Source organism: Kogia breviceps, chromosome 15 (genome assembly GCF_026419965.1).
Source record: "Kogia breviceps isolate mKogBre1 chromosome 15, mKogBre1 haplotype 1, whole genome shotgun sequence".
Lineage (NCBI taxonomy): Eukaryota > Metazoa > Chordata > Mammalia > Artiodactyla > Physeteridae > Kogia > Kogia breviceps.
The window spans coordinates 61,911,915-61,939,824 of record NC_081324.1 but is presented as its reverse complement, the minus strand read 5'-3'; the positions used below and the strand labels follow the sequence as shown (position 1 = coordinate 61,939,824).

The 27,910-nt window shown below is 54.7% G+C and overlaps 1 protein-coding gene across 1 annotated transcript; it reads right to left on the bottom strand.

The window, feature by feature from the left end:
• On the bottom strand, positions 1-27,872 carry IMPA2 (inositol monophosphatase 2). Its single transcript, XM_059039463.2, has 8 exons — positions 27,636-27,872; positions 18,224-18,357; positions 11,843-11,947; positions 10,006-10,051; positions 8,180-8,288; positions 2,363-2,471; positions 1,618-1,769; positions 1-505 (listed from the first exon to the last, which is right to left on the bottom strand). The coding sequence occupies exons 1-8, from the start codon at positions 27,729-27,731 to the stop codon at positions 390-392; spliced, it is 867 nt and encodes a 288-aa protein (XP_058895446.1). The 5' UTR covers positions 27,732-27,872; the 3' UTR covers positions 1-389.
• Positions 27,873-27,910: the final 38 nt, after the last annotated feature.

Below are 27,910 nucleotides of genomic sequence, written 5' to 3'. Positions count from 1 at the left end.
TTGTGGAGGGAAAAGCAGAGAGTCATCATTTGGTTTATTGCATTCTGAAGTACCATGGGCAGAGGCGGGGGAGGTCGCTGAGAGCAAGTCTGCTTTATCAGCTGTTCGAAACCCTTATTACCTGAGATTTGCATTCTTGGAAAAAAATTGCAATTGCAGTATCAATACATACGTCCTGTGAGATCCGGGTTTTGGCCCCGGTAGGAGGGCTGGACCAACCCACACAAGGCTATGTGATATTACAGAGGAACCACTGGACACCAAAGTCACCAAGACGTGGGCTCAGCCAGACAGCCTGGACTCCAGCCTGATGGCTCCTTTGGGGATCAGGAACTCTTGCTCCAGGTTCCCAGGAAGGCCCCGTCCTGGGGCAGCCCTGTCTGCTCCCCTCACCTCTCATCGTCCCGCCCGTAGTTAATCGTCTGTAGGGCCTGAGCTATGAGCACCGCCATTTCCCGTGTGCCCGCAGCAACCACCCTGCAAGACATGAGGTCTAGCGGCCCGCCTGCGGACAGAGGGACAGGGTGTCTGGGTTAGGGAGGGGGTGGCACGACCCCCAACAGCCCAGCACTCAGGCTGAGCCAGCCCAAAGGGTGGAGCCTCAACCCCTCTCTGCCCCAACCTGGGTGCCATCCAGGCTGCAGGACCAGCACCTCCTGAGGCTGCACTGGGAGAAAGCGGCTTAAGGTACAGCGTTCAGGCCCGAGACTCAAACAATGTTAGGTCAGGACAGGGAGCAGTTCTCACAAAGTCTGCGCTGCACGGGGCTCCAGGGACCCAGGAGGCCTTGGTGAGGGGGTGCTGGGGGTGGCCTTTCTGCTGGGCCCTTCGAGGCGGCTGCTCTGTGCACCAGGTATCTGGGGCAGGATGAAGGCCCTCGACCTCCTGGAGGTGTGAACAGGCCAAAAGGCCTCGCTGGAGACCTCAGTGCACATGCGTGCGTGCGTGCATGCGTGGTCACATCCAGGACAGACACGTCTTGAACAGGGACGGGCCTGCCTGGCCTCGATGCCCAAGGCTGACCCCTCTTCACTTCACACCCTCCCGGAAGCTCAACTAGGGCCTCCCGAGAAGGAGCAAAAAAGAGCAATCATGGGATGAAGGGCCCACTGCCAGCGCCAGCAGTTAAACAGAGACCAGCGTTTTCGCAACAGGCTCTGGACTAAAGCTGGGGGAGGATGGGCTCCACAGAGGACCCCAATGTCAGATGAGGCTCCATGGGCATCCCCGGGACAGGGACGCTGCGGGACTCGCCCCCGTGGGGTTGGTTACTGGGCATGGTGACTCTGAGGCAGAGGAACAGGTCACCTCTAGGATCCATCACCTAAAGCCTCATCATTGGATCAGGGAGCATGCTGCCTGCTCTGTGGTCTCAGTGGACTGGGGGTGAGCGGGGGGAAGTGAGTGTTTAGAAAACACAGCCACCCGTCCTGTCCTGACCCTGGGTCTATTTTCACACCTGGAGGCAGGAAGGGGGAGGGGCCTTCTGGCCTGGCCCACTGCCCTCCCTACACGTCCCTGTTAGCAGAGGAGGGGGCCTGTTGGTCTGGGGCATTGCGGGTCTGTCCTGGGGATGCACCCCTGAGGACAGAGGGCAGGCTGAGGGCCCGAGCTCACCTGACGTGTCCATCACGACGCCACCTGCTTCCCTGATGATGACAGTGGCTGCAGCCAGGTCCCAACAGTGCAGGCCAAATTGGTAGTAGGCATCGGCGGCGCCCGAGGCCAGGTGGCAGAGCGCCAAGGTGGAGCTGCCGATGACGCGGACCCTGGTGGAGATGGAAGAGGGGAAACACACTGAATGGCTCTACTCCAGTGCCCGCCCCCTCCACCGCAGGCACCCCCAGGAGCTAAACAAGAGCCCAGGGCCTCTTCCCAAAAGCTCGATTCTGAGCCCTGGGCCCAGAGCCGTGCTGTCCAATAGAAGCTTCTGTGGTGATGGACCACTCGGCACCACGAAGCCACCAGCCCAAGGCCATGGCACTTGAAGTGTGGCTGGTGCAACTGAAGGACACAACCTTCACTCTGTGGACCTTCAACGACCTTAGATTTAAACCATCTGGGGTGGCCGCAGTCACAGCGCAGACCCAGGGGAGACTAGGCTGGGGGGGCGTCACTGTCATCACGAAGGGCGCTGAGCTCTGGGCGCACACGGGGCTGAGATGGGCTCCCACAGGTCCCCTGCCACCCCACCCCCACGGGCTGCACGAGCTCCCGGCTGGGGACCCAGCTGGCTCGCGTGTCACTGCTCCTGCTCCGGGGAGCAGCCTGGGACCTGTGCGTGGGGCCTGGGCGTCCCATGGGTCTCGGGGAGGGGGGAGCGTGCACCCATGGGTCCCAGTCCCGGGAGGGGAGCGCATACCCATGGGCCCCAGCACGGAGCAGCCTCTCCATGTTGCTCAGGAATAGCTTCAGTGTCGTGGGGTCTCGTCTGGGCCCGATTTCTGTCAGAACGAGGGCCTTGGAGAGATCTGTGTGGAGAGAATTTCTCCAAGTCAGAAACACCAAGGCTCAGTTCTTACCCAGCAGTAGGGTTTTTCCTCGAAGCGAACTGCAAACCCTCCTCCTGCTCTTGCTCGATTCAGTGTCCTCCCTGGGTGGCTGATGCTCCAGAGGTTTCTGGCCTGGGAAAGGAAGGACGTGCCGACTAGAGTTGAAGCCACACCCTGACCATCTCACTTCCCAGGCCCCAGAAAGTCCCACATGCGGGGGTGGGGGGGGCAGACCTCCCAGTTCTCTTTTCAGGGACGCTTACCAGCAAGAACTCGGATGGGTCTGGTGGCTCATGAAACCAGCATCATTCAGTCACAAATAAAAACAAAGTGACTCCAAACTGGGAATGCCCCATGTTTAGAGGAAAAAAAAAAATGCCTCATCAAATAAATCTGCCTTTAAAAGCCTTTCTCGGGACTTCCCTGGTGGTGCAGTGGTTAAGAGTCCACCTGCCAATGCAGGGTACATGGGTACGATCCCCGGTCAGGGAACTAAGATTCCACATGCTGCAGGGCAACTAAGCCTGTGCACCAAAACTACTGAGCACGCGTGCCTAGGGCCCGTGCTCTGCAACAAGAGAAGCCACTGCAATGAGAAGTCCACGCACAGCAACGAAGAGTAGCCCCCGCTCGCTGCAACTAGAGAAAGCCCGCATGGGCAGCAATGGAGACCCAACGCAGCCAAAAATAAATTTTAAAAATAATAATAATAATAAAAGCTTTTCGCTAGCTGCCGTGATGACGAAGATGGAAACGTCATCCCTGCTGAGGAAGCGACTGATAAGCAACGTCTTTGGAAGGGGGTCCTCGGGAGTAACCCCCCAGCATCGGGGGTAGATGCTGTGGCCACCAGACACAGGAAAGTGGCTGTAGGCGGGCCGGGCCTGACTCACTGCGGGGGTCATAGCACTGTCCCTCTTGGCCACACACGCAATCACATCCAGATCTAGTGTCCTGTCTCGTCAGGCCTTGCCGTTCGGGCAGGATCAGCCACTCCCTTGTGTTCAGTTGAGAGAACAAAGCCCCTCCATGAAGTGGAGGAAAACCACGCCCATAGGTAACCTCACTCCCCGGGCCCAATCCTGCCCGACTCCCATAAAGTCACCTCCCACCAGGGACAGACCACTAGGAGGAGACACTGAGTCTGTACCATTTCCCCTTTTCTCACACTTGGAGGCTCTCATTTTATACTGTGGTAATTGGTATTTTGACTTTCTGAGACCTGGCACCACAGCTGGGCCAGCGACCAGCCCTGCCGTGTGTCTGGTGGCAGCTTGGTCTCTACCCACACGAGGGGCACAGGGCGGCGGCTCCAGTATCTCCGGGGACAGGACCCAGTCTGCTCTCCAGAGCTCACCTCCCGACCCCACCCTCACTGGGCTGCAAGTTGAGAGGGCACCTTCCCATGGAAAAAAGACTTGTTTTGAAGAAAAAGACCTCAACAGGGCCAGGCGCAGTAGGTGACCGGCAGGAGGTCGTGAGGCCCAGACCTTGACTCAAGCTTGTCTGGTGATGATGCCAAAGAAAGGGTTTCTTCCCATAGTTTTTCATCTGTGAGAAGACATCTCTGTGTCCAGTGTCCCCCCCCCCCCCAGCTGCAGTGTATCCACTCTTCCTCATGCTTGCTCAAGTGGTGTTTTTTCCTAAATGAAACCCAGACAATTAAGAAGTCATCTGAACTCTGCCACCTGAGGCAAAATACTTTCTACTGTTTTCTTTTGCCCAGATAATGAAACAAAGGTAAAAATTACAATCCCCTCTACTTAATATTGTCTTATATTATGATTAATTCTGACTAGCTCTCCACAATTACTATGACTTACTATGACTTTTATTACCTTTCAAACTATTTTTATCATAATAGTTTAGCTCTTAATCAAATACTAATATATATACAATTTAAAATATTCTGTGACTTCATGGGTATGTGGGGAGCAGGGGAACTATTGCTTAATGGGTTTAGAGTTTCTATTAGCAGCAATAAACAATTTGGAAATAGAGGAAATGGATGCACAAGATCGTGAATGTAATTAATACCACTGAATTGTACACTTAAAATGGTTAAAACGGCAATTATTATGTTATATATATTTTACCATTATAAAAAAATCAAATAGATTTTGAAGCAGGGCATCTCTGCATCCTCTTTCAATAAACAAATTTTAGGGTGAAAAAATCGTCCGTGACTTCCAACAGTTTGAAAACCCTTTTTCTGGTTGAGGATCAGAGCACTGTCGTCTTGAGAGAGATTTTACAAGTTAGAGGTGAGAGAAGCAAGTCCTCTGTCTGCCCTGAAATACATCCTCACAGGAAAGAGGTGACTGTGCCTTTAAGTGTGGGCATGAGCGCAGGCCGTGCAGCTCCCGTGATGGCCTCGGACCGGCGTGTGTGACATACATGCTTGGGCTTCCAGATCCTTGCAGACCATGAGTTCCTCACACAAAAAGTAGTATAAGCTGTACTTCACTGAAAACCCCAGAACTAGACAGAAAGAAGGTTGGGGGCTGTGAGGGAGAGGCAGAGAGTGACCAACGGGAAGGGGTTACCCCAGAACCACCCAAACACGGGGCGCCAGGAATGTAATGCCACTGAATTATTCACTTTACAACAGCTAATTTCATGTTACGTGACCTTAACCTCAATTCATTATGTTCAAAACCAAATAAGTAATTGGAAAAAAAAAAGTATTGTTCAGAATCCTGGAGAAGACTGATCCGGAAACCTATGTAACCTCTTCCAAATCCCCTCTGACAAAAAAACAGAGCAGCTGGGAGAGTAAAACACAAATCACAGACAAAAACCATCTACAAAAACCTACATCCACAAAGGCGTATCCAGGCCCCAGAGGGCAAGTGGGCGGGCAAACCCCTGACAGCTACTACGACCTCTCATAACCAACCTTCCAGGGACTCTCAGGGCAGGACCCACTGAGCAGAAACGCATGGGAGAGAACCCCAAATTCACTGGATGGGAATCAGGGGCAAAGGAAGGAGACGATCCAGGTAGCAGTGCGGGAGGGGCAGAGCCCAACCGTCCAAGGAAGAGGCCAACTTTGAAGGCACTTCACAAACACAGCAGAAGAGGGAGCCCTAGAGCCATGAGACGACGGAAAGTGTTCACCCCCCACCCCATCACACCACCGGCCTCCAAAGCCCTTTCAATTAGAAAGAATATAAAAGAATGAGGTTTTAATCCCATATACAATTATTATGAAAAAAAGAGAATAGGGAGCAGAATAACATTTCTCCGGTCGATCAGAGATTTCCAGAAAAACCTGTCCACAAAACAGAAGTAGCTGCAAGTGAAAGAAACGGAGAATCCACGGAAGAAGAACATCACTCAAAAGTAGAGGGGAGGGCTTCCCTGGTGGCGCAGTGGTTGAGAGTCCGCCTGACGATGCAGGGGACACGGGTTCGTGCCCTGGTCCGGGAAGATCCCACATGCCGCGGAGCGGCTGGGCCCGTGAGCCATGGCCGCTGAGCCTGCGCTTCCGGAGCCTGTGCCCCGCAACGGGAGAGTCCACAACACTGAGAGGCCTGCGTACTGCAGAAAAAAAAAAAAAAAAGTAGAGGGGAGGGAACCTAGGAAAGAATTAGGAAAGAAAACAATTCAGAAAAGAAAGTCAAGCTAAAGGAACAAGAATAAATAAACACAATAGATTGTGCTTTACAAGAAATGGAAGGTGAAAAGGAGGAAATTTTTTAAAATTAAAAAATCGGTGGAAAAGATTTAAGATAAAGTGACAGAGAGATACGTACTGAAATGCTGGCTAGAAAGTGCCATTATGTCTGGGGTTTGTAGCAGGGAGTTGTTTGGGGTGGTGGGGGCAGGGAGCTTGGAGGAAGCAGGGTTGGCCGCGGAGGGGGGGCAGAGGGGCGACATCAGGCTGTGATGGGTCACGTGGGTTCACTGTACGTTTTCTGTCTCCTTTGTATGTGTTTGCAGTTCTGCAAGGTAGAATTTTGAGAAAAAGCTACCAAAGAAATTCTGGCCTCATCTAATCCTTTACCACTATGCAGTGCGGTCTTTGCTTTGCTTTTGTGAGTTGAAACCAGTGCAGAAAGGAGCACAGGAAAGAGAAGGCAAGGAAAGCAGGGAGATGAGTGGTGGTTGTTTTAGCGACCACTTCCTTCAGAAACGCATCCCGGAATTAATAGCTGGTTGATCTCATGCGAATATTCAAATTCCTTCTCTGATAATGACTCTCATTTTGGGCACCAGTGCCAGGCCATTCCTGAGTGCCCTGTGGGTAGGATTTAATTTGATCCTCAGAGCTGTCATCAGCATCACCTCCCGCCCACGTGAACACTGAGGTTCCAGGAGAAGAGCTGACAAGTCACATGTGGAGGGTGTCAGAATCAGGCTTTGAAGCTAGGTCTGTACGACACCTAAGGACCATGCTGCTGAGGAGAGCTTTCTGTCACCTCCTGTAGAAACCTTGTCACCCGGCAAATAGAAGACAACCAGGGCTGAAAACATCACCCTGGACTTTATGAGTCAGAATTTTTAAAAAATCCCAAGTGAGCTTTGGGACACAAGCACCGACAGACTTGGGGTTCTGTGTTGCAGAGAGGGGTGGATGGCGTGTTTGAGCAAGGAGGCCCGTGGGCGGAAGGCCTGGAATGGGTGTGAGCGCGGGCACCGAGCCTCGAGTCACAGCAAATGAATGTGGAGCAAAGTTCATCAGGGCCTTTGACAACTCACTCCCTCACCCCCGAGTTACACAACTGGCTGGCAGGCCAACTCCTGGCAGGAGCAGCTGTAATCAACGCTGCTGTCTACGTGGCCAAACCAAACAGTCCCCGGGCAGGAGCCTGGGCTGGGCGGTGGCAGAGGCCGGTCCGTGGTCCTGCCGGGCCCCTCCCTCTGGAGCTCCTGCGACACTACTTCGCCCCACCCCCCACACAACACTCAGGAGGCCTGGGCCTCCTGCCTGACCTCCTGCCTCGCCCGTACTTCACGGGGTGGTCATCTCCCCAGCAGATCCACCAATCACAGTCACCCTGCCCAGGGATCCAGATGGCGCTGCTCTCACCGGACCTCAACGGACCCGACCTGGGCTGGAAGGCCTGTCTCCTCACTGGCTGAGGGCAGCTCGGGGGCAGGGACGCTCCTGACCCCTCTCACCACCTCTCAGGCCAACTAGGCACATACTGTCAACTGTGATGTTACAGGCAGTCTGAGTGTAACAGCAGCCCTTTGTAAAAGCCACCGGTGTCCTTCGGTCCTGCTCCAGGAATGACAAGGACAGGAAGCATCTGTGGTGCATACACCACGGCTCACGGACACGGCTCCCCTGCGGCCGTCCGTGTTCTCACAGGGACTGAAGCCAACGGCAGTGGGTCCACATCCAGGGAGCCACAGCCCGCACCTGGGGAACTGGGTCCCCAAGAGGCTCCGAGGGCCAGAGTATGCCTCTGACCCTGACCTTGGCCTGGCCAGCTCACCCAGGCCCACTGGGACCACGCGGGAACTAGTGGCCGGGTGTCTTCTCACATTAGGGATGAAAGGGGAGAGCAGAACAGAAAGGGCCCATTGAAGGCTCCAGGCCACATCCACATCCACACTGAGACACAGACTGGCTCAACGTCCAGCCCACCAGGGGCGCGCTGTCCCCGAAGAGACTGGACCTTGGTAGGAGATCCCCACCACTGCCTCGCGGAATGCGTGACATGAGCGGGGCCCACCTGTCTCCCCGGAGACGCACAGTCGCTGGCCGTTGCAGAAGGCGCCCCGGCCCCTCCGGCCTGTGTACAGCCGCTCCTCGGTGCAGTGGTAAATCACCCCGAACTCCAGCTGTGGGGTGGGCAGGACAGAAAACAGACACAGGATGTGACACAGGGACCGAAGGCCATGCAGCTCTAGCTGTGACCCCTAACGCAAGAACCGTGGATGGAAATTAGCTTCCGAAAGGGAACTCAAAAAATCAGCATCTGGATTCAAACCTAGACCTGGACATGAAAGCAAATGTTCTTTTCTTAAATAACTGTATTTAAAGATATATTTAAACAAATAAAACTATATTTTAAACTGACATCATAATCAAGCATTAGTAACTGAAAATTACTGAAAAAGCTTCCTTCTTCAAAAAGGCCTCTTTTGTTTTTTCTGGGAGGGGAAAAAAGGCTCTTGTGACTCAAATCAAACCCCACAAGAAACCCTCAAAATTGCTGACATGTGAAGAATTCAGAATGCATCTGGAGATCCAAGAGCATCACAGAGCCCGGGGCGGCCCAGGAAGAGACGTGATTCACCGGAGGGGCTGATCCCTCCGTCATCGCACACATCACCCGGCCTGCGGCCTCAGCCCCCACAAGCCAGTGCCGAGAGAAGGGGAGCTGGAAAAAGGCCTCCCCACACCCGGAGCCCGTCTGCCTCTCCTCCCGGACTCCCTGCCGTCCTGGGCTAAGAACAGCACGCATGCCTGGCCTGTGGGGCCGTGAACGGACAGAGAAAACAAGAAGCCTCGCAGATGCCCGAGGGAAGTCTGGGAGGGCAGGAGAAGGGCTCACTTCTGGGAAGACCCTCCAGTCAGCACACACCCAGAGCCTGCGCCCCCTCCAGTCAGCACGTGACGGCCCCCCTTCCCAAGCCCAGGTCAGTCCTGGAACCGGCCGGCCTCTGAGACCCTGCGGTAGGCAGCCAGGGCCTCCATGACGAGGCCAGAACACGTGTACCCAGCGCACACCCTGGACCGTCACAGGCCTCGGCCTGGCCAGTCAGAGACCCTGCCGCCAGGATGAACAGCCCCCGGCCCCCCAGCTTCCTGCTTCACTTGCTCATCTCAATGACCACATTTAACACAGAAACAAGTGAGTAACTGACTCACTCACCAGATCTCAACATTAAGGCTCTTGCTTATCTTCACCTCAAAAATTAAGTTCCTTCTCACAGGTATGACTCCTCTGCTGCCCCAGAATCTGCGCTAACCCTGAGGGTGCCCTGATGAGGGCTCCCTCCGCAAAGCCTGACCCCCTGCCCTATTCAAGTGTAACTGTAGTAACTGCAACAAAGGTAATCGCTGAAACTGGATAATAAAGCTTAAGCCTGGATCCAGCCTTTTCTGCAGGTCCCAAGATATGGCCCAGTTCCGAGGGTCTATGGGAACCACGCAACAGCCATGTTCTCACCCAACAGCTAGAGGAGAATGAAGAACTAATAGAACACTGGGATTAGAAATGTCCTCCAAAAATAGGAGTTTCTTTTGTGTGTGACTCGATCACACGCCCCAGGGGTCAGATGGAGACTAACTGGGAACATCTGCCCAGAACGTCCCCTCCACGCGGCATCGCTAAACGGCCACCGAGGGAGAGGGCTGGCCGGAGCCCCAAACCCACACACCCCAAACCAGTTTGCATTTGTTTACTTTCTTGGATTTGAAGACACATGCTTGGATTTACTCGTCATGATGAAGGCCGAGGACAAGAAGAGGAAAACTGAGGTTGGAACCAAGAAGCAAGATGAATAAACAATACCCAAGGGGCCGCGTGGCCGGGCCCCACCCATCACGTACCTCCTGGTTCACAGCAAACCCAATGCTCACTGCCACTGTCGGGAACCTGCAGAGAAGACAGATGGTTTACACGGTGACACACACGGACACGTGCAAACTCAGGAGCCTCTGTATGGCTGGAGGCACAGAGGACCCGTATACAGCGTGGCCGGGTTTGTTTTGTCAAAATCTACCTCCCACAATTTCACTGAGCGCTTTGAGGACAAGCAGGCCGAGCTGACATGTAGGACAGCGACCTTGACAGACAACAGTGCTGGCCGTCGTCAGGACGGACGTGACTCAACAGTGACCACGGAGGACCCGATGGAGAGTTGTTAATAATCAGCTTTCTGGTTCTCAGAGGCTGAAGGGACGGAGGGGCCTGGCCCCAGCGTCCATTGAGGGGCTGGGTCCAAGACAATCGCGTCCCTCCTGCCGTGACCCCTGGGTGAGCCTCGTGCAGGACAGCAGGTGTGGTCACTGCATGGAAGGCGGGTGGTGACCTCACGTCCTGCCTGCAAGTTTACAGGTTACGTCTCCAGAAAAATTCCTCCTTTATGTGAGGATCGTTAGGGCTTAACGAGTAGGAACAAGGAAGGGCTGCTTCTAACCCAGGAGACTCAGGACCCAGCCTTGCCCAGGCTGCGCCGTGATATCCCCTGCCGTCTCCATGGGGAGGCTCTTGACACGCCACGGCCGGGCCTGGCTGTGGTTCCCACCCTCAGAAGGCTTTTCTCACTTGCTCTAGTCTCAGTGCTTCTGGACACGAGCAGGACAGGTTCTGTCCGAGCTGCAGTGGCCAGAGGCCCCCAAATGCCTTTAGGCTTCAAGGGTCACCACAGCCCTGGATGGCCCTGGACTGTGTCTGGAGCCTAAGAGTCAGCCTCACAGCTTGTTTCCCAAATGACACTCTCGTCCAGGTTCTCTCTCTGGTCCTGGGGTGGACATGTGGCCTTTGTCCATGGTAGGGATTGGCCCATTCTGTGCCTACCACCCTCACACAGGTGACCAGTGGGACAGGAACAGGAGCCCCACTCGGAGATACACAACCGGAGGGGAGCCCCGTGGTCCCACAGGATGCCCCAGGGGGGTCACGCTCTAGTTAGAGTCTGGTGACACTGTTGCTGTCACCAGATGGCTCTGTTCCACCGTCTCTAAAGGGCCACCTGTGATGCTCTGAATCACTTTCCACACCTACACATAAATGCTCCATTTGAGGACCCCACACCCCGGCCCCTCTCACTGTAAAGAAGGAAGCGGGAGGCTGGCTCACCTATGGGAGGGCCCCTCCCCGCGGGTCCCGCTGGTGGGGGCTGCAGGTCCACAGGCCCCCCCAACCGCCAATGGGGACCCAGGATGGGGCAGGAGCCCCTGCCAACTAGCTCTGGGGCTGCACGAGTGTCCTCGTGGGAGGCTTTGACAGCCCGCCCCCCACCCCCCGTCAGCGCTTCTGGGGCTGGGCAGGTCACTGCCATCACATGCCTCTGACCTCCCGAAAACCTGCTGCTCTGGGCTGACATCTGCCCAGATTAGGTCGGCAGCTGGCGGCTCCTCAACCCCCCAGGCCACCATCCATACGTGTGCTCCCAAGGCTGCTGGACCAGACACCCTGTGTTATTTACAACCCTGCCCATCCCTCCAGGGGCCTCCTTAAGGGTCCTTCTTAATTCAACCCAACGTTTAAATGTGACAAATGCCAATAGTTTTTAAATAAGTGAAGATTTCCTACATGCTCTGAACGTATCTCACAAACGGGAAACCTTATTTTAAAGTACCATGACTTGTAAGTGAGACCACAAACCCGCTAGAGGTTTGCTGACGTGCTGCTTCAGAAAAGCCGGGGTGTGCCTGCACTCACCTGTGCACGAAGTTGCAGGTGCCATCAATGGGGTCGACGATCCAGGTGGGGCTGGGGGTAAGCACGCACTTGGCCCCAGCGGCTGCAGCCTCCTCTGCTATGAACCTGCAGTGGACAGAGCTCAGCCTGAGAAAAAGCCAGGAACTTGAGACTCAGCGCTTCGAGCCCCGGCCCCGGAGACCAGCAGGCAGGGTGAGGAGATCTCACCCGGCCTCTCCGGTCAAACAGGGCTAGCGTCCGGGAAAGACCTTCTGCATTTTGCCCTCTGCTAGTCTGTCACTTGGCAGGACCCAGACACACAAGGTGACACCTTCTGTTAAAGCACCAGACGGGAGGGGAGGGAGGCCAGGCGGGGGTCCGAGGATGGACGTGGGAAGAGTGGCCGGCGAGAAGCTGAGCTCTGCGCTGACTTGACTCTGCAGGGATAAGGCCGAGGAGAGAGCCAGCCAGGGGCCTGAGGATGCTGCGGGGGCTGGCCCGGGGTTGGGGGAACAGGCTGCATCACAGCTGACACCCCATCTGTACCCAGCCCGGCCTCCCCGAACCGCAGGTGGTGACATGGCATCCATCCTGCATGCGGGAGACAGGAGCTGACGTTGCTCCTGGGAGGCCCCAACCCCCGGGGCTTCCCTCTGGACCCCATCCTGCAGAAGTATGCAGGCCACGCACCCCGGGCCCCTGTCCCCGCCCGTCCTCTGTGACGAGTCCTCTGAACACAAGCTCCCCTGCAAGGCCGTCCACGCCCCATTGGGAACCTGAACTAGACGGCAACAAGGCAGAATCCACTTGGTCTGTCTCAGCAAAGGGAGCCGCCAGGAGCCAGCCACCTAGGCCGGAAACCAGGGATGGCTCCCCTACCCCTCCTTCTTGTCCCCCCCTCACCATGCTGCCTCATGCTGGAGGGTCCTCCGAAGTGTCTGCATCCCTGCCTCCTGGGAGGAAAGAACAAACTACACCTAAATTCCCAGGACGGCGCCCGACACAGGTTTCCGACCATCCCCAAGAGATCAGATTCACCTGGTCCTGCCAAGGGCTTCCCACTAGGTCCTCACATGCACGTCCGTACTAGAGGAAAAGGAGCCCTGACCACAGCACACCTCTACCAAGAAGGAAAAACGAGTGAAAAACAAGAAATGCTTGGTGTCCTACTGCTGGCGTTTTGCACACCCGAGTTGTAGTTGTCGGGAAGCTCTTTTTAAATAGAATTTAAAAGTTAGATTTGGGAAGTTTCCTGGTGGCACAGTGGTTAAGAATCCGCCTGCCAATGCAGGGGACACATGTTCGAGCCCTGGCCCGGGAAGATCCCATGTGCCGCGGAGCAACTAGGCCCGTGTGCCACAACTACTGAGCCCGTGTGCCACAACTACTGAGTCTGTGCTCTAGAGCCCACGAGCCACAACTACTGGATCCCGCGTGCCTAGTGCCCATGCTCTACAACAAGAGAAGCCTCCGTAACAATGAAGAGTAGCCCCGGCTCGCCGCAAGAAAGCCCGTGCATAGCAACGAAGACCCAATGCTGACAAAAATAAATAAATTAAATAAATAAAAATTTTTTTAAAAAAAGTTAGAGTTAGAAAAAAAAAAAGTTAGAGTTGGTGCCTTAGTCTCACTAGTCACACGAGTCAGAGGCCACCACACTGGACATGCAGACAGAACACCTCTGTCACCGCAGGAAGCTCTCCAGTCTGGCATGTCATGGTCCTAACACTGTGAAGGTGCCCTTCATTCTGGTGTCACTTCAATTGACACAGTGCCATCACCTGCACTGTCACTCAGCTGGTCCCCCTCAACTCTGGCAGCATTTCTGTCCAAAAGATTATGAAACTCATGCTCTATGTGCACAGAATCATCCAGACACAGACAAATCACCCAAAGCTCATCCGTGTACACGATGAGGCTACATCATTTTCAGGTTGCTGTTTCCAGCCCGCCCACCGCTGTCCCTGGAAAAACCCACCTGTGAGCAAGCAAAGCACCAGATTGGGGGCAGGGGTGAGGAACCTAGAAAATTTGTGTGAGTGGAGAAAGCCTACAGCCGCCCCCAGGAGCTTACAGCCCAGAGGGCAGACCAGATGCATGGGGGAAGCTCCTGGCTTTTGTCCCTCCTCCTGCTGGGCAGCCTCCCTGCCATCCTCCCCCCTGGGAATTTGGATCATTCGGATCATGTGACCCAGGTAGGTGGGTCTGGATGAACAAGGTCGTGGTGACCAAGTCAGAGGAGGATGGGTGGGGTGTGGCCAGGCAGGGTGACTCCCGGACCGCTAACCCTGGCAGAAACAAGGGGACGATCCTATGCCGCATTAGCTCTGAGGTTTTCTGAATCAAAGACGTAAGGTATTAAATCCGTCTTCAGTGCTTTCTGCAGCTACGTGATTTTCCTGCAACAGTTTGTGATTATGTTCTTAAAGAAAGGGGGCCATACCCGAAACACACACACATGAGGACAAAGTCCCAGGCTTGAACTGGGCACAAGGTCCAGGAAGCAGTGAGAAGATGTCACTAAGGTTGAGAATAGAAATGACTCACAACAAAGATGATCCCAGGAACCTGGGAGGAATGTGGAATCTTCTTCCTTTTCTAACCTGATTTTAAGCGAGAAGCTGGTACCTACTAGGGGGCTTGGCAGGAGTCGCTGGGGTCCTGGAGGAGGAGGAGTGGCCGACAGCTCAGACAGCTGGACCACAGCCTGCGGCTGGCGGTCAGTCCATCAGCAAATGTGTGTACACGGTCTCTGGGCTCCCGGAGCAGCCCCCATGATGCATCTGCAGACACAGCTTTTGTCCTGTGAGGCATTTCTGGTGGGAGTCACTCCAAGCAGCTACTCCAAGGCCTGGCCTTTCTGGGCATCAACTGTTCAGGCTGCAGGCACTCTCCTCTTGACTGCAAGCCCAAGCGGGGGGAGCACTGGTCACCTCCCCACTTGCCTCGTGCCCGTGGGTGGCCCCAGGGGCAGGGGCTCAGACGGGTCCACTCTTCTAAGGCACCAGAATACCTCCCCAGCCTGTGGGCCCTGATTTTCTCCATGTGGGAAGGTATTTCCTGCAGAGGCCGGGGTACACGGACTCAGATGGCATGTGAGAGAATTACAGACACCTCAACAAGAGCGCTGGACCATCCACAAAAAACCCACAATGTAAACAGAAACAACACACGTGACTGAGCATGGGGCCATTTCATAGGCCTATGGAATGTACAGAGGAAAACAGCACCAGGGACAAGGTTCAGAGCTCGGAAACAAGTTAGACCAATACATTCTGCTTTATTACTTCTTCCTAAGAGTCGTAACAAACCCTCCTTATGATTTTGATGGCCAGGAGCACCCAGGCCTTCTCTTTGGCCAGTTTGTTGACTCTGTGACAAGGTCAGGGTCACCTTCAGTCCACTAGGGAGCCAGCTAATGTCCTCGGCCTCATCGCTCAGGCTTCGGCCCGGGCTCTGCTGCCCAAGGACACAGCGTGAAATGCAGCAGGGAGACGATGCAGTCAGGCATTGTCTGGATGCAGGCATCCAGGTGGTGGTGGCCAGGAACGCCTTCTCCCCGAGTGCACGCAGCCCACAGGGCACAGGGGCCGGTCGGCATGACAGTGCGTCCACGTCCCACCAGGGGCCCAGCCCGGGCAGAGGTGAGAGAGCACCAGCCGTCCTCCTCCTCTGGCCTGTGCCTCCCAGACAAGGGGACTCGGACAGGCTCAGCGATGCTACTGCATGTCTTCAAAGTCCCCCCACTTGGATCTCATTTGGGAGCACAGCTGGAACAGGTTTCGGCACCCATAGAGGCGGCCCAGACGCAGACTGAGCTCATGCTGTCGGTGCCAACACAGTGCTTCAGGAACACGGCCCTGACCTGGTTCCTTGTGACACCTCCTCCACGCGGCAGCGTCAGTGCTGGGTGACACCGTGGTCAGATTCCCATCCCTGGGGGTGGAGCAACTGCCCAGCCGAGGGCAGAAGCAAGCGCAGTTTCTGTCCACACCCATCTCCCAGGCTTTGGATTTCACCAGTGAGTAAAATAAAATAGCAAAACCAGGGAGCCCACAGTCAGGTTGTTTCTTATTTTATCAAAGTCAAAACAGCTGGAATCTATCTTTTTTTTTTTTTTTTTTTCTTTTTTGGCTGCGTTTGGTCTTTGTTGCTGCTCATGGGTTTTCTCTAGCTGTGGCGAGCGGGGGCTACTCTTCGTTGCAGTGTGCGGGCTTCTCATTGCAATGGCTTCTCTTGTTGCGGAGCATGGGCTCTAGGGTGCGCAGGCTTCAGTAGTTGTGGCACACAGGCTCAGCAGTTGTGGCTCGCGGGCTCTAGAGCGCAGGCTCAGTAGTTGTGGCACACGGGCTTAGTTGCTCCGCGGCATGTGGGATCTTCCCAGACCAGGGATTGAATCCGTGTCCCCTGCGTTGCAGGTGGATTCTTTAACCACTGCACCACCAGGGAAGTCCCATGCAATCTATGTTTAATACTGTTTTGTGAAAGACTAAAAATGAGGAAGAGCATAAGTTCAGACTTCTTAAGAAAGGGTGACAGCCTTATACCAACTTGTTGTTTAAGGGATATATTTAAATACTCTGAATGCAGAAAAATAACAATATACTATTTTATCTTATAATATGCATGCAATTTTTTTCCTTATCACAAGTTTCTCAATTTGTCTCTGATCTAAAATACAATTAAATGTCCTCAAATTCTGGTACTTTCTTTTAAATCTTAATCATTGGGAAAAAACCAAACCTGACTTAGGTATGCTGAAAAATGACTTTACCTATCTGAATTTTCTAGGCAACAGAGCAGAGAGTAGCATCCTGGCTTTGCTCTCAGAGCCAAGAGGGGAGACGGAGCAGAGCCACGCTGACACGGGCAGCCAGTCCCTGCCTTGCAGCCTGCAGCTTGGGGACCACTGCCTCTTGTTAGGGGTTGGGGGGCACCTGCACTGTCCAGGGCTTTGTCAGGTGGGCTTGCAGGCACGGTTGGAAAGGCTCCAGGGGGCCTGACACCCACCCGGGGTGGGGACTGCTGCTCTGGGCGAACCCAGTCTTCCGAAGGGGTTTCAGAGCCTGAGGCCCCCCGTGTGACACACTGTCTTCCGTCCTGTGATACTTGGCAAGGAGCGTGTAAATTCACACTGTGCAAACAGACACCAGGCCCCACATCAACACAACAGTGCATCCAAAGCACCAGCAACTGGCCAGCACTTTCAGGATTCGGTCTGTCAGAGTGATACGACTGCAAAGCGCCAGGAGGCCTTGGGACCGCCACCACGCAGAGCCCTGCAGTGACCAGAGCCTTTACCTGGACCCTGGACCCCAGGGCCCCACAGTCCAGGTGCCTCACTGCTGTTGGAGTCACCGGACGATACAGGGACAGAAAGAGCTCCTGGGCCAGAACCAGTGGTGGTTCCTGAGCCATCACCTCTCAGGGAATCCAACTGCCTTGAACACGGCGGGGCCAGGGGCACTGACCCTGCCAGCCAGCCCCACCCACCCCACCCTGCGTCTGCAGCCACGTCTGCGTGGACCTGTGCCGCTCAAACCCATGCTGTTGAAAGGTCAGCTGTGATTCTTTGGACGCTGCCATTTAATTTAGATTTTTGAAAGTTAAGAAATCATAAACAGTGCAGAGCCTGTAACCATTATAACAGATGCTAGGGTCCTGACTTTATGCCAAACAAGGAAAAAGGGAGAGACGCTGAAACACAAGGGCTGCCGTCAACACGCTTGCACACACACACGCGCGCACACACACACACACACACACACACACACATGACCCCCCAGGTGATAGGGGTTAGAGGGAAGGAGTGGGGAGAAGGTGCAAGTGTGTACGGCCTGTCCCCTCCCCCCCAGTCACTCGCAGGGTGTCACGCGGCAGGAGGGAGCCCCTCACTGGTCCACACAGACGTGGGGCCGGACAGACATGTCGTCTACACCTGGGAATCCAGCGATTGGGCTCCAGGGTGAGCAGCTCCCTAAGGAAGGAAAGGGACACTTGTGCCCAAGGAGTCCCCTCCCCGAGCTCAGAGCATCTGCCCCTGGGGCTCTGGGCCCCCTTGGAACTAGACACACAGCGCTGGGCAAATGCTGGCCTTTTTCAAGGAAAAGATTAATCATTGCATCGGATTCTCCACACGGTGACCCAAAAGGTCAGGGACACCTGCTCTGGAGGGGGGTGGCCCTGGGGGCTTGGTGTGGGCTTGGCAGGAGGGGTGGGCGGCCCTGGGGATGGCCACATGAGGGAATGCGTCCTGGGAAAGTCCACGTGGCCCTGGGGTGACAGGGCACAGCAGAGGGGACTCCCCGCCAGGATCCACGGCAGGGCGGTGGGGGGAATGGGGGGGGGAATGTGGCCGGGGGCGGGCACAGCAAGAAGTCAGCGAGGCCCCAGCGCACCCACCTGTGGGAGGGAAAGCGCTGCTGCAGCTCCTGCAGGATCAGAGCCTCCACCACATGATCTGTTTCTGTCACCAGGTCCGCGGCCGACGTTTTTGTTGAGACACGTTTTTCCTCAGAAAGGGCTTTCCTGATGATCTGCAATGAAAGTCGGGAGGTGGGTGATGCTGGCCAGCACCCCCTGCGCTGGGGACGGTACTGCACTGGAGCTGGGCCCCCTCCCCCACCACGGACGGCCAGACAGACGGACCGGTGGCACCCGCCTCTCTGTGGGGCTCCTGGGAGCCTTCACTGCTGCCTACTCTTCTCGCGAGAAAGGTGGTCATGGGTGGAACAGTCTTTCTCTGGAGGAAAGAAACGTGGTTCTAAGGACGAGAAGCTTCAGCCACGGAGCCCCACGGAGCCCCCGAGCTTGAACTCGGGAGATTTCAGTGTAGGAACCGCTTCTCCTCAATCACTTTACCCGTCACACGAACGTGCCCCTGGATCGGAAGCCCAAACAGTCCAGCCGAAACCAAACCTGGGAAAGTGAAAACGCACGCAGAGAACTGGAAGGCAGGCCCTGGCTTCACGCCCTGGGGGCTGGGTGCATCAGGTCACAGGACTGAGTGGTTTGGTTCCCCAGGAGCTGCCAGCGCTTTGCTTACACCCGGGACGGAGGGCTGAGTGCCAGGGCCTCCCCGGGGGCCCACACAGGAAGGCGTTGAGGGTATTAATCAGGAAACAGCCCCACTGCAGCTAGGGCCTATCCTGTCACCTCTGCCCGAGTCACAGCTCGAGTTCCCAACCACGGTGACATCAGAACGCTGAAGTGACCTCTGACCTCTCCTCCAAGACCCACTGCACCCAGGATCCCTCACCTCCTTCCATGGACCCCCTCACTCAGCTGCCACCTGACATCCACACCGCCCACCCCGTGATACTTACTCTTCAACCTTAGGCGGGTGTACCCCATGCCCTGTACACACATGCCGTGTACACACATGCCTTGTATACACACACCGTGTACATACATGCCTTGTACACATGCCCTGTACCCACCTGCCTTGTACCCAGATGCTGTGTACACACATGCCCTGGACCCACATGCCGTGTACACACATGCCCTGTACCCACATGCCCTGTACCCACTTGCCCTGTACCCACGTGCCACGTACACACATGCCATGTACCCACATGCTGTGTACACATATGCCCTGGACCCACACACCATGTACACACATACCCCGTACCCATATCCCATGTACCCACATGCCGTGTATACACATGCCCTGTACCCACATGCTGTGTACACACATGCCCTGTACCCACATCCCAAGTACCCACATGCCGTGTACACACATGCCCTGTACCCACATGCTGTGTACCCATATGCCCTGTACACATACCCTGTACCCACATCCCATGTACCCATTCGCTGAAGAGGAGGAGGCCACGAAGACGCCTCCAGGAAGCCTGCAGACAGGGGTGCTCATGCAGGATTTCACAGAATAAGCAGAACCCCTTAAACAGGGGCGGTCCTCATCCCAGCACCAAGCCCAGACAGTTGTTTGGTTTTCCCAGCTTGGTTGCAAAGATAACAGATTGGTTGCAATGTTTTCTAACAGAAAACCCAGCTTGCTCTCTGCTCCCTGCTGCCCGCCTGGTGTCTAGGGTCGTGCCCGGCACACAGCCGAGGCGCAAAATCCTTCAAGTCACCAGTACATTACACCTCAGACTGCTTAAACAGACTCAGCACCGTTTTTTCCAACCGGACTTCACGTGCTTGTGGAACACTGACCCCTTGATCTGTCTTGTTTCGCCTCTTGTTGCCCTCGAAGCCCATCACCCTCTGGCTTCCATCCCATCCTTCCTCCCGGGGCTCCCCGCACATCCACTCCCTGCAGTGCAGCCAGAAGAGCTAGACTAGCTAAGCCCGGGCCCGCATAAAGCACCTAATGGCCCAGTCACCCTGAGGATAAAGTCACCCCCGACGTAGCTCACAGTGGCCTCCGTGGGCTGGCCTGGAGCAGAGACAACTGGACCCAAGTAGCTGGCCCTCTTCTTTCTAGGAACAGAGCCCAAGGTTAGCAGGGCACCAAGCCACGTGGCAGCCCGCATCGCAGCCTCCTGTGCAGGCAGGTGTGGCCCTGGGACCGAGGTCGGCCCCAAGGACGCGAGGGGAAGCGATGCGTGTGACTCCCGAGTCACGTCCTCAAGGGGCCATTGTTGGCACGGCACTTCCTCCCGCCCTTCCACTCCCTCCGCTGTGACTTGGGCGTTGTCACCGGGGTCAGAGCAGCGGCGGAAGGAACGGCCCCTGGGTGACTCGGGAAGCAGAGCCTGCCTCCTAGACTCGAACTGGACTTGGGAGGGGTGGGGAGAAAGGATCCCCTGCCTCTGTTTCAGACTCGAAAGGAGCCAGCCCATCAGCCCACCTCTGCGCCCCCGCATACCCTGCCCCTCCTGCTGCACCGAACCCGTCACTCACTCTCCCGCCCCCTTCCCACTGGATGCCAGGTTCCTCTGGCCCCAGCACTCCTCCTTTGTGACTGGGATGTCACGTCTCTGCAGAGCCGGAGCTCACCCTGAAAGTGTGCTCCTGGCTCCCAGGTTAGGACCCTCGTCTGCCCTGTGTCTGAACCCACCCCCCAGGCGGGCTCTGCAGCCTGACACATGGTGGGGTCTCAGAGAACACCTGCTGGGTACACACAGGGCTCAGGTAACTAAGTCGGGAAGAAGCTCGGCAAGTGCTCTCATGAAGCCTCATCTGAGTGCCCTGGCCTCTGCATCCTCTAGATCCAATGGAGAGGAGACATGCCCAGGGGCAGTGGCGGGGGGGGGGGGTCCTGATGTCATCTGGGCTCCTTCCCAGGGGAGCCAGGCACCCAGATCATGCAAAGGATGGAAATTACGGATCCAGGAGGAGGATGCTAGGGCATGTCCTTTTATAAGGATTTCTTTTCCGTTTCTATTAGTGTTTATTATGGCTGTGTGATGATCCTTTCCTTGTGGGCCTGTGTCTCTTAGCACAGGGCAAGCCACACCCGCATTCCCGGCCACCTGCAGTGCTGCTGTGGCCAGCCTTCTTCACCAGCTGCTGCTCCTTGGGGTCTTGGACGCCTGGGAGGGACCTGCAGACAATTCCCGACTGCTCCCTCTCATCCAGTTACACTCCCAGAAATTTAGATCCCATTTCTGAATTATCGTCCCAGACTACACTGCCCTTCAGATGAGCCAGCCATCCTGGCCCCAGACACTCTCCCATCCACTCCTCTGAAGGCCCACCCGTCCATCTGAGGGGGCCGAGGCCTCACAAAACTTAACGCCTTACGACAAAACCCCCAAAGCTACCACATACACAATGTACAAATCTCAGTACTAGATTAAGAAAAGTTCAATTCAGACAGTTTCCTACACTGAGAGGAAAGGTGGGGATAGTGTCTTGTTTTTAAACAAATCATTACGAGACTCAATCAGCCCTGCCTTTTAACCACAGTCGCATCCTCAGGGGAAAGGTCTGTGGGGTTCCGGGTGAGTTACCTGCTAAAACCCTTTACCACATCTGTTTTCTCTCAGTCTAGGGATTTTAAACACTCTCATTTTGCCAGCAATAAGTTAGTGTGGCTGTATTTTAATTAATGTTTTTCAGCTACTCACTAACTAAGCCTGCACTTCACAGACCTCCTGGCCTGGATCTCTCCCTTGAAATAACATTCTGTTAATGTTTAATATATAAAATATGGGACTTAAGTCACTGAAGCCTGAATTTCAAACCCCATCAGCTCCAGCGTCTGAGGTGTCATTCAGAGACACGTCCAAATGCCTCTTGCTTGTCTGTGAACCACCTCGATTGTATGCTACTGTCCCCAAGTTGATCATACGATTATCACCTTTCCCTACGGAGCAACCTGTGTGAGCTCGGGGACCCATGGAATGCACACGGAGAACTCTGCAGAAGTGGGGTTTCAACAGGCAACATCTTTCCTCTGCAGATGTGGGCCTGGAGGTACTGCCATGTTTCAGGTTCCAGACTTATGAATGTGATGTGATGGTTAATCTTATGTGTCAACTTGACTGGGCGCTGGGGTACCCAAATACTGTGTTGAATGTTATTCTGGGTGTTTCTGCAAGGACGTTTTTGGATGAGATGAACATATTAATCAGTAAAGCAGATTGCCCTTTGGAAGGTGGGTGGGCCTGGCCCCATCAGCTGAAGGCCAGAACAGACAGAAAACACAAACCCTTCTCTGCGTGAGAGAGAGCTCTCCATAGACTGTCGCTGGACCCTCAGCCCATGTGTGCCAGTGGGGGTGCTGGTCCACCTACCAGTTGCTATCTCACAAGTTCCATCTTGGCTGAGGCTTCAAATGTGGCTGAAAGTGTTACAATTGTCAACAAGGGTGCCCCCACTCTGCGGAAGCTTGGGGAGCGGGTGCAGGTGGGGCTGACAAGGTCAGGACTGACAGTAGAGATGGTGAGGTCACCAGCTGCCCCCTCCATCCTCAGCCAGGACAGCAGGGGCACCTCCACCTCCACGTCCCACCAGGTTGGGATCTCCCAGAGGAAACGCCGGGAGCTCGACCTGGGATCCGCCTACGGAGAGCCCAGGGCAGACAAGCCTGCTTGTCCCCGTCCCGGGAGGGACCCGGCCTGAGACACCAGCCCATGCCAACTGACGGCTCCCAAACTGGCGCCTCCACTCTCAGCCTCTCACGTGAACTCTCCACCCAAAGGGCCCCACGTCGAGATCCACCGGCATTTCAAGGTCAGCAGCTCACACACAGCTCGTGGAACACAGGACCTGATCTCCACCTCCAAACTTGCTCCCCCTACAGTTCCTACAAATCCACTGGACAGTTCTTTAGGCCCGAACCCTGCAGGCACCCCTGGCTCCTCTCACACCCGCTTCCGATCCGGCAACGAACCTGGCAGCTCTGCCTTCGAAATACATCTGTTTACCACCTTCTTCACCACCCCCAGTCAGATCCATCCTCATCCCTCACTCGGAATATTCTAATCACTTCCATAGGAGATCTGGTTCTGCCCCACCCCCTGTGGCATTGCAGCCTCACCCCCGCCCCAGCAGCAGCCAGGGTGGTCTCCCCATCACCCTGCAGGGCTCCACATGGGACTCTACCCCAACCTCAATCACACTCAGAGTAAGGTTAAAGTCCTTTCCAGAGTTACTCAAATAGTTGTTGTGTGAATGAATACATTTCTAACCTGGTTTAGCACCACCATTTTAAAAACAGAGGCCAGTAAACACATAAAAAGGCACTTAAGTTCATTAGTCATACAGGACATGCAAATTAAAACCACTGTAAAACACCACTTCAAACCTGTCACAAGGGCTAAAATGGAAAGACAGACAATACCAAGTGTCGTCTGAGAGATGAGGCAACAGGAACCCTCATCTCCTGCTGGGGAATCGTGAATCCCTGCATCCACCTTGGAAAACCACCTGGCAGAATTTCATATACGATGACACAGCAATTTCATTCCTATTGTTAATCTATCCCCAGCAGAAATGCATACGGAGGTAACCAAAAGACACATGCAAGAGTGCTGGACGAGCAACATTATTCCTAATAATTCCAAACTGGACATTATCCAGAGTTTCTTCAAGAGTTGAATGAATAAACTGTCATACAGTCATGTAACAAAATACTACATACAGCAGTGTTTCCCAAAGTGCCATCCCAGCCGGACAGCATCAGCTGGGGTTTTGGTGGAAGTACTCATTCTTGGCCCCACTCCAGACCCGGTGAGGAGGAACCCTGTGGTGGACGCAGCCTGCCGTGGAGGCCTTCCAGGTGCTTCTGACGCACATGAAGGTGTGAGGACCACGTGTCCCCAGCAGCGAGACCCATGAGTGTCTATACCAAGGAGATCATCAAAAATTCTGTTGGGAAGTCGGAAGATGGCTGTTGGTAGGTGTGTAGAAAACTAAGCCAATAAAAAAAATTTTTTTAACCTTAAGGAAAACACAAGTTGCATAAGAAAGAAAAGAATATATAATACAACCCAGCTTGACCATGTGTTACATGTGGTCATAGCACGTGAACACAGGTACCAATGGAACCAACAGGTAACGCAGCCACAGGACATAACAGTGTCTAATGCGGATGACGCCAAAAAAGAGCTACTATTTAGAAAACGGGTGTAACTATCAGAAAATTGAAAACAGTGAGTTCTGGGGAAAAGGATGAGGATGATACGGGACAGGACACTGCTGGTTCCATGACAGTCCCTTTAGCAGTATTTCACTTTTTAAACTCCCTGTGTGAATAACTGATTAAAAAATAAAATCACAAATCAAGACAACACCTGTGGGGACCTCCCTGGTGGTGCAGTGGTTAAGAGTACACCTACCAATGCAGGGGACACGGGTTCAAGCCCCGGTCTGGGAAGATCCCACATGCTGTGGAGCAACTAAGCCCGTGTGCCACAACTACTGAGCCTGTGCTCTAAAGATCGTGAGCCACAACTATTGAGCTCCTGTGCTGCAACTACTGAGCCCACGTGCTGCAACTACTGAAGCCCGTGCACCTAGAGCTCGTGCTCCCCAACAAGAGAAGCCATTGCAATGAGAAGTCCACTCACCACAAGGAAGAGTAGCCCATGCTGGCCGCGACTAGGGAGAAAGCCCACGCACCAGTAATGAAGACCCAATGCATCCACACACAAAAAAACAAAACCAGAAACAAACAAAAAACACCTGTGGCAATGCAAGCCAGACAAATAGGGATATTGGGTCAGAGCCCCCGCTGCGCCTCTCTGCTCTGGGCAGTTGGAGGTGGACATAGGGTATCCCCTCAGAGCACACTGGAAAATTCTTCCCTGTCTGACAACTAATATGTAAAATAAAACTGACAGGATTCTCAAATTTGATGGCAATCCTAAACATTTATATGGCCCTACCAATAACAAGTTTGAAGCCTAATTAAACTTTTCTAAACCATAGTAATCAATTTCAGTGAGCCATCCTACAGGAAAGCCTGAATTTACCTTTCTAATCTCTCCATAGAAAGTACTACAAAATCGTTGTCATTCAAAGATGTAAAGAGTATAAAGCCAAAAATGGGAAAAGAGTATTACAGAAGATTGAAAAGCAGTTAAAAAATTATTCTTATGTACTTTGTTACATTTGTCAGCATCTGAAAATTTATGCTGTTGTGATCTTTCTTATTCTAAATAAACTTTTATATCTAATTTTTAATTTTGTATTTTGTTTTTTTTTCTTAAAGAGGGCCCGTAAATTGTCTAAACTTCAGGTTCAAGAAAACCTGGATCTATCCCTGCAGGACAACTTAAAAATCATAGTTTTCTAACATACTTTTGCTCACACATCACATAAGAGATGATAAGTACCCATTTTGATGAATATCACTCTGTATACTTGTGGTGGTGATGGTGTGGGGCTGATGTCACCCCCTTCCCCAAAGCCCAACAGCCAGGGAGGCGCTTCTGCAGTGGTGGTTGGGACTGGAATGGATGTCTCTCAGGGGCACCACAGGGATGGGTGGTGGAGAGACAAGGAAGGAGGGGTCTGGGAGGCCTCTCAGGATGCGGCAGAGGGGAGGTGGCAGCAAACTGTCCAGGGCTGCCCTGACCCGAACCAATGTCTGAAACATGGACGGCAGACACTGTCTCCTGGGAGGGAGGGCACTCCCTCTGAACGCAGAGAACCCAGACTTGGTGGAGCATACAGAGCTCTCTCGGGAGTAGCAGACTTAATAAAACAGCAGAACGTGAGAGGGCGGGCACGTTGGGCCACAAGGCCACAGAACCGGTACCAAATGTGCCTCTGGCTAAGGAGGACTCCCCAAAATCACCACTAACCACCCTTCATGTCTCTTGGGGCTTTTTGGCTACAGGCCAGGTTTCCTCCCATCAGCACCTTGTTACTGTCAGAACATGACTAAGACAGTCTGTTGCTCTTTACATGGGTTAGGATGACCCTGTGTGGCTTCTGTTCATCCCAGCCACAGACAATTTGGCCACTCTCCCTACCACTGCCTGGCAGGCAGGAAGCATCAGCATAATGCCCAGGAGGGAGCCCAGAGTGCTGGGCCCCCTGCTCAGACTCCCAATGGCAGAATCCTTATTGCATCCTTCCCCCACTGTCAAAAAAGGCTTTTTCTGTTCTTGGCAAGTTGCAAAAGCAGAAGCTATCTCTTAAAATAAGTTAAAGTTCCCAGGACCCTTAGAACGGTGCCTTCTATATTGCAAGTTCTGTGTAAGCATTTGTAAATTTGTTTAAAAAAAAAGGGGGGGGGGGTTCAAAAACCCTTCTGTTTCCTCAAGGATCTAAATTTGAAAAACCATAGAAACCCGTAACAACTCACCAGGGTTTACACAGTGGTGTCTGAATTCTAAACTGGCTTCTTCTCAAAGCTGAAAGAAGAAAAGTTGTACGGTGGAACCTAAAAATTACCAAATATCCTGAGGACGCTCACTCTGAAGAGGAAGTGAGGGTCTCGGGAGCGGGGAGGGCAAGCGCGCCCCTCACACAGTGGACCAGCTTTCCGGGAAGAACGTTGCCCTGAAGCCATGAGCTCCATCAGTGCAGCAGGTAAGGTTGGGGTCCTCCTTCTCCCCAAGTATCAAGTCTCACAGAGGGAGGGTCCACTAGTGTTGAAAGTTAACTTTTAGGGCCCGCACTGTGACTGTACACGTTAAGAACTCACTTCAAATGCAGGACTGGCGACAGCCTGACTTTAGCCCGTGGGGTACTTTCAGACCGAAAAGTAACTGCCGGTGGTAACAGAAAATCCGTCTGCGGGCAGGGCTCCTCCTCTGTCCGCCCTCTCGCTTCGCTCGCAGGAACGCAGCCGACCGCCTTGACGCGCGAGCAGGGAGCGAGCGGTCCCTGCGCCCTGCCTCCCCCCGCGCCCCCCATTCGCCACCGCACGTGGCCTGCGGAACCCCAGGCGTGAAGCATCGAGGAAATGGAGGAACAAAACACACAGGAAAGTGCGAAGAGAGGGGCTGCCCTTCTGAAGGTTTCTTCAGCTCCGCTGCTTGACCGTCACCCTTCCGGTGCGGGTAGCAGTTCCTCCAAACGCAGAGTGTAACCCTCTAGACTCCGGACGCGCGAGGACAGGCTGTCCGCCCGACCTCCACGCGTAGGGGTTCTAACCCGGGGCAACCGCACCGTGTCCCGAGGCAGTCCGCGCACCCTGACCCTCCCGCTCCCGCCAGGTCGCCCTGCGCCCCGAGCCTGGCCCGCGCCTCCGGGCCGCGGGACCCAGGGCGCCCGTCCCGGCGCAGGCGTGGCAGGTGCACGGGTGTGCGGTAGGCTACAAGGAGCCCCTCCGCGGCTCACGCCCCCAGATCCGGGCCCGGCCCTCTGGGTCTCCGTCCGCCCACACCCTGCGTCCGCTTTGCCCCAAGTCCGAGTGCGCCTGCCGTGCGCCCGGGGCCGCGCTCACCTGTCCAGCCCGCAGCGCCAGCTGCGCCGCTGCCTCGAAGCACTCCTCCCACGGGCCCCCGGCCTGCGCCGCCCCGTCCTCGCCGCTCGGCTTCATCGCGGCCTCCGGGCCCGCCGACGCCTCCTGCCGCTCCGCGCCTGGGCTGCGCTCGCCCGCCCGTGAGGACCTGAGAGGGACCGGGAGTGGGCGGGGAGCGGACCTGGAGCTGCCCCAGGCCCTGGAGCAGCGACCAGCGTCCCGTCCCGCCCCTCGCCCCTCCCTGCCACGCCCTCCTG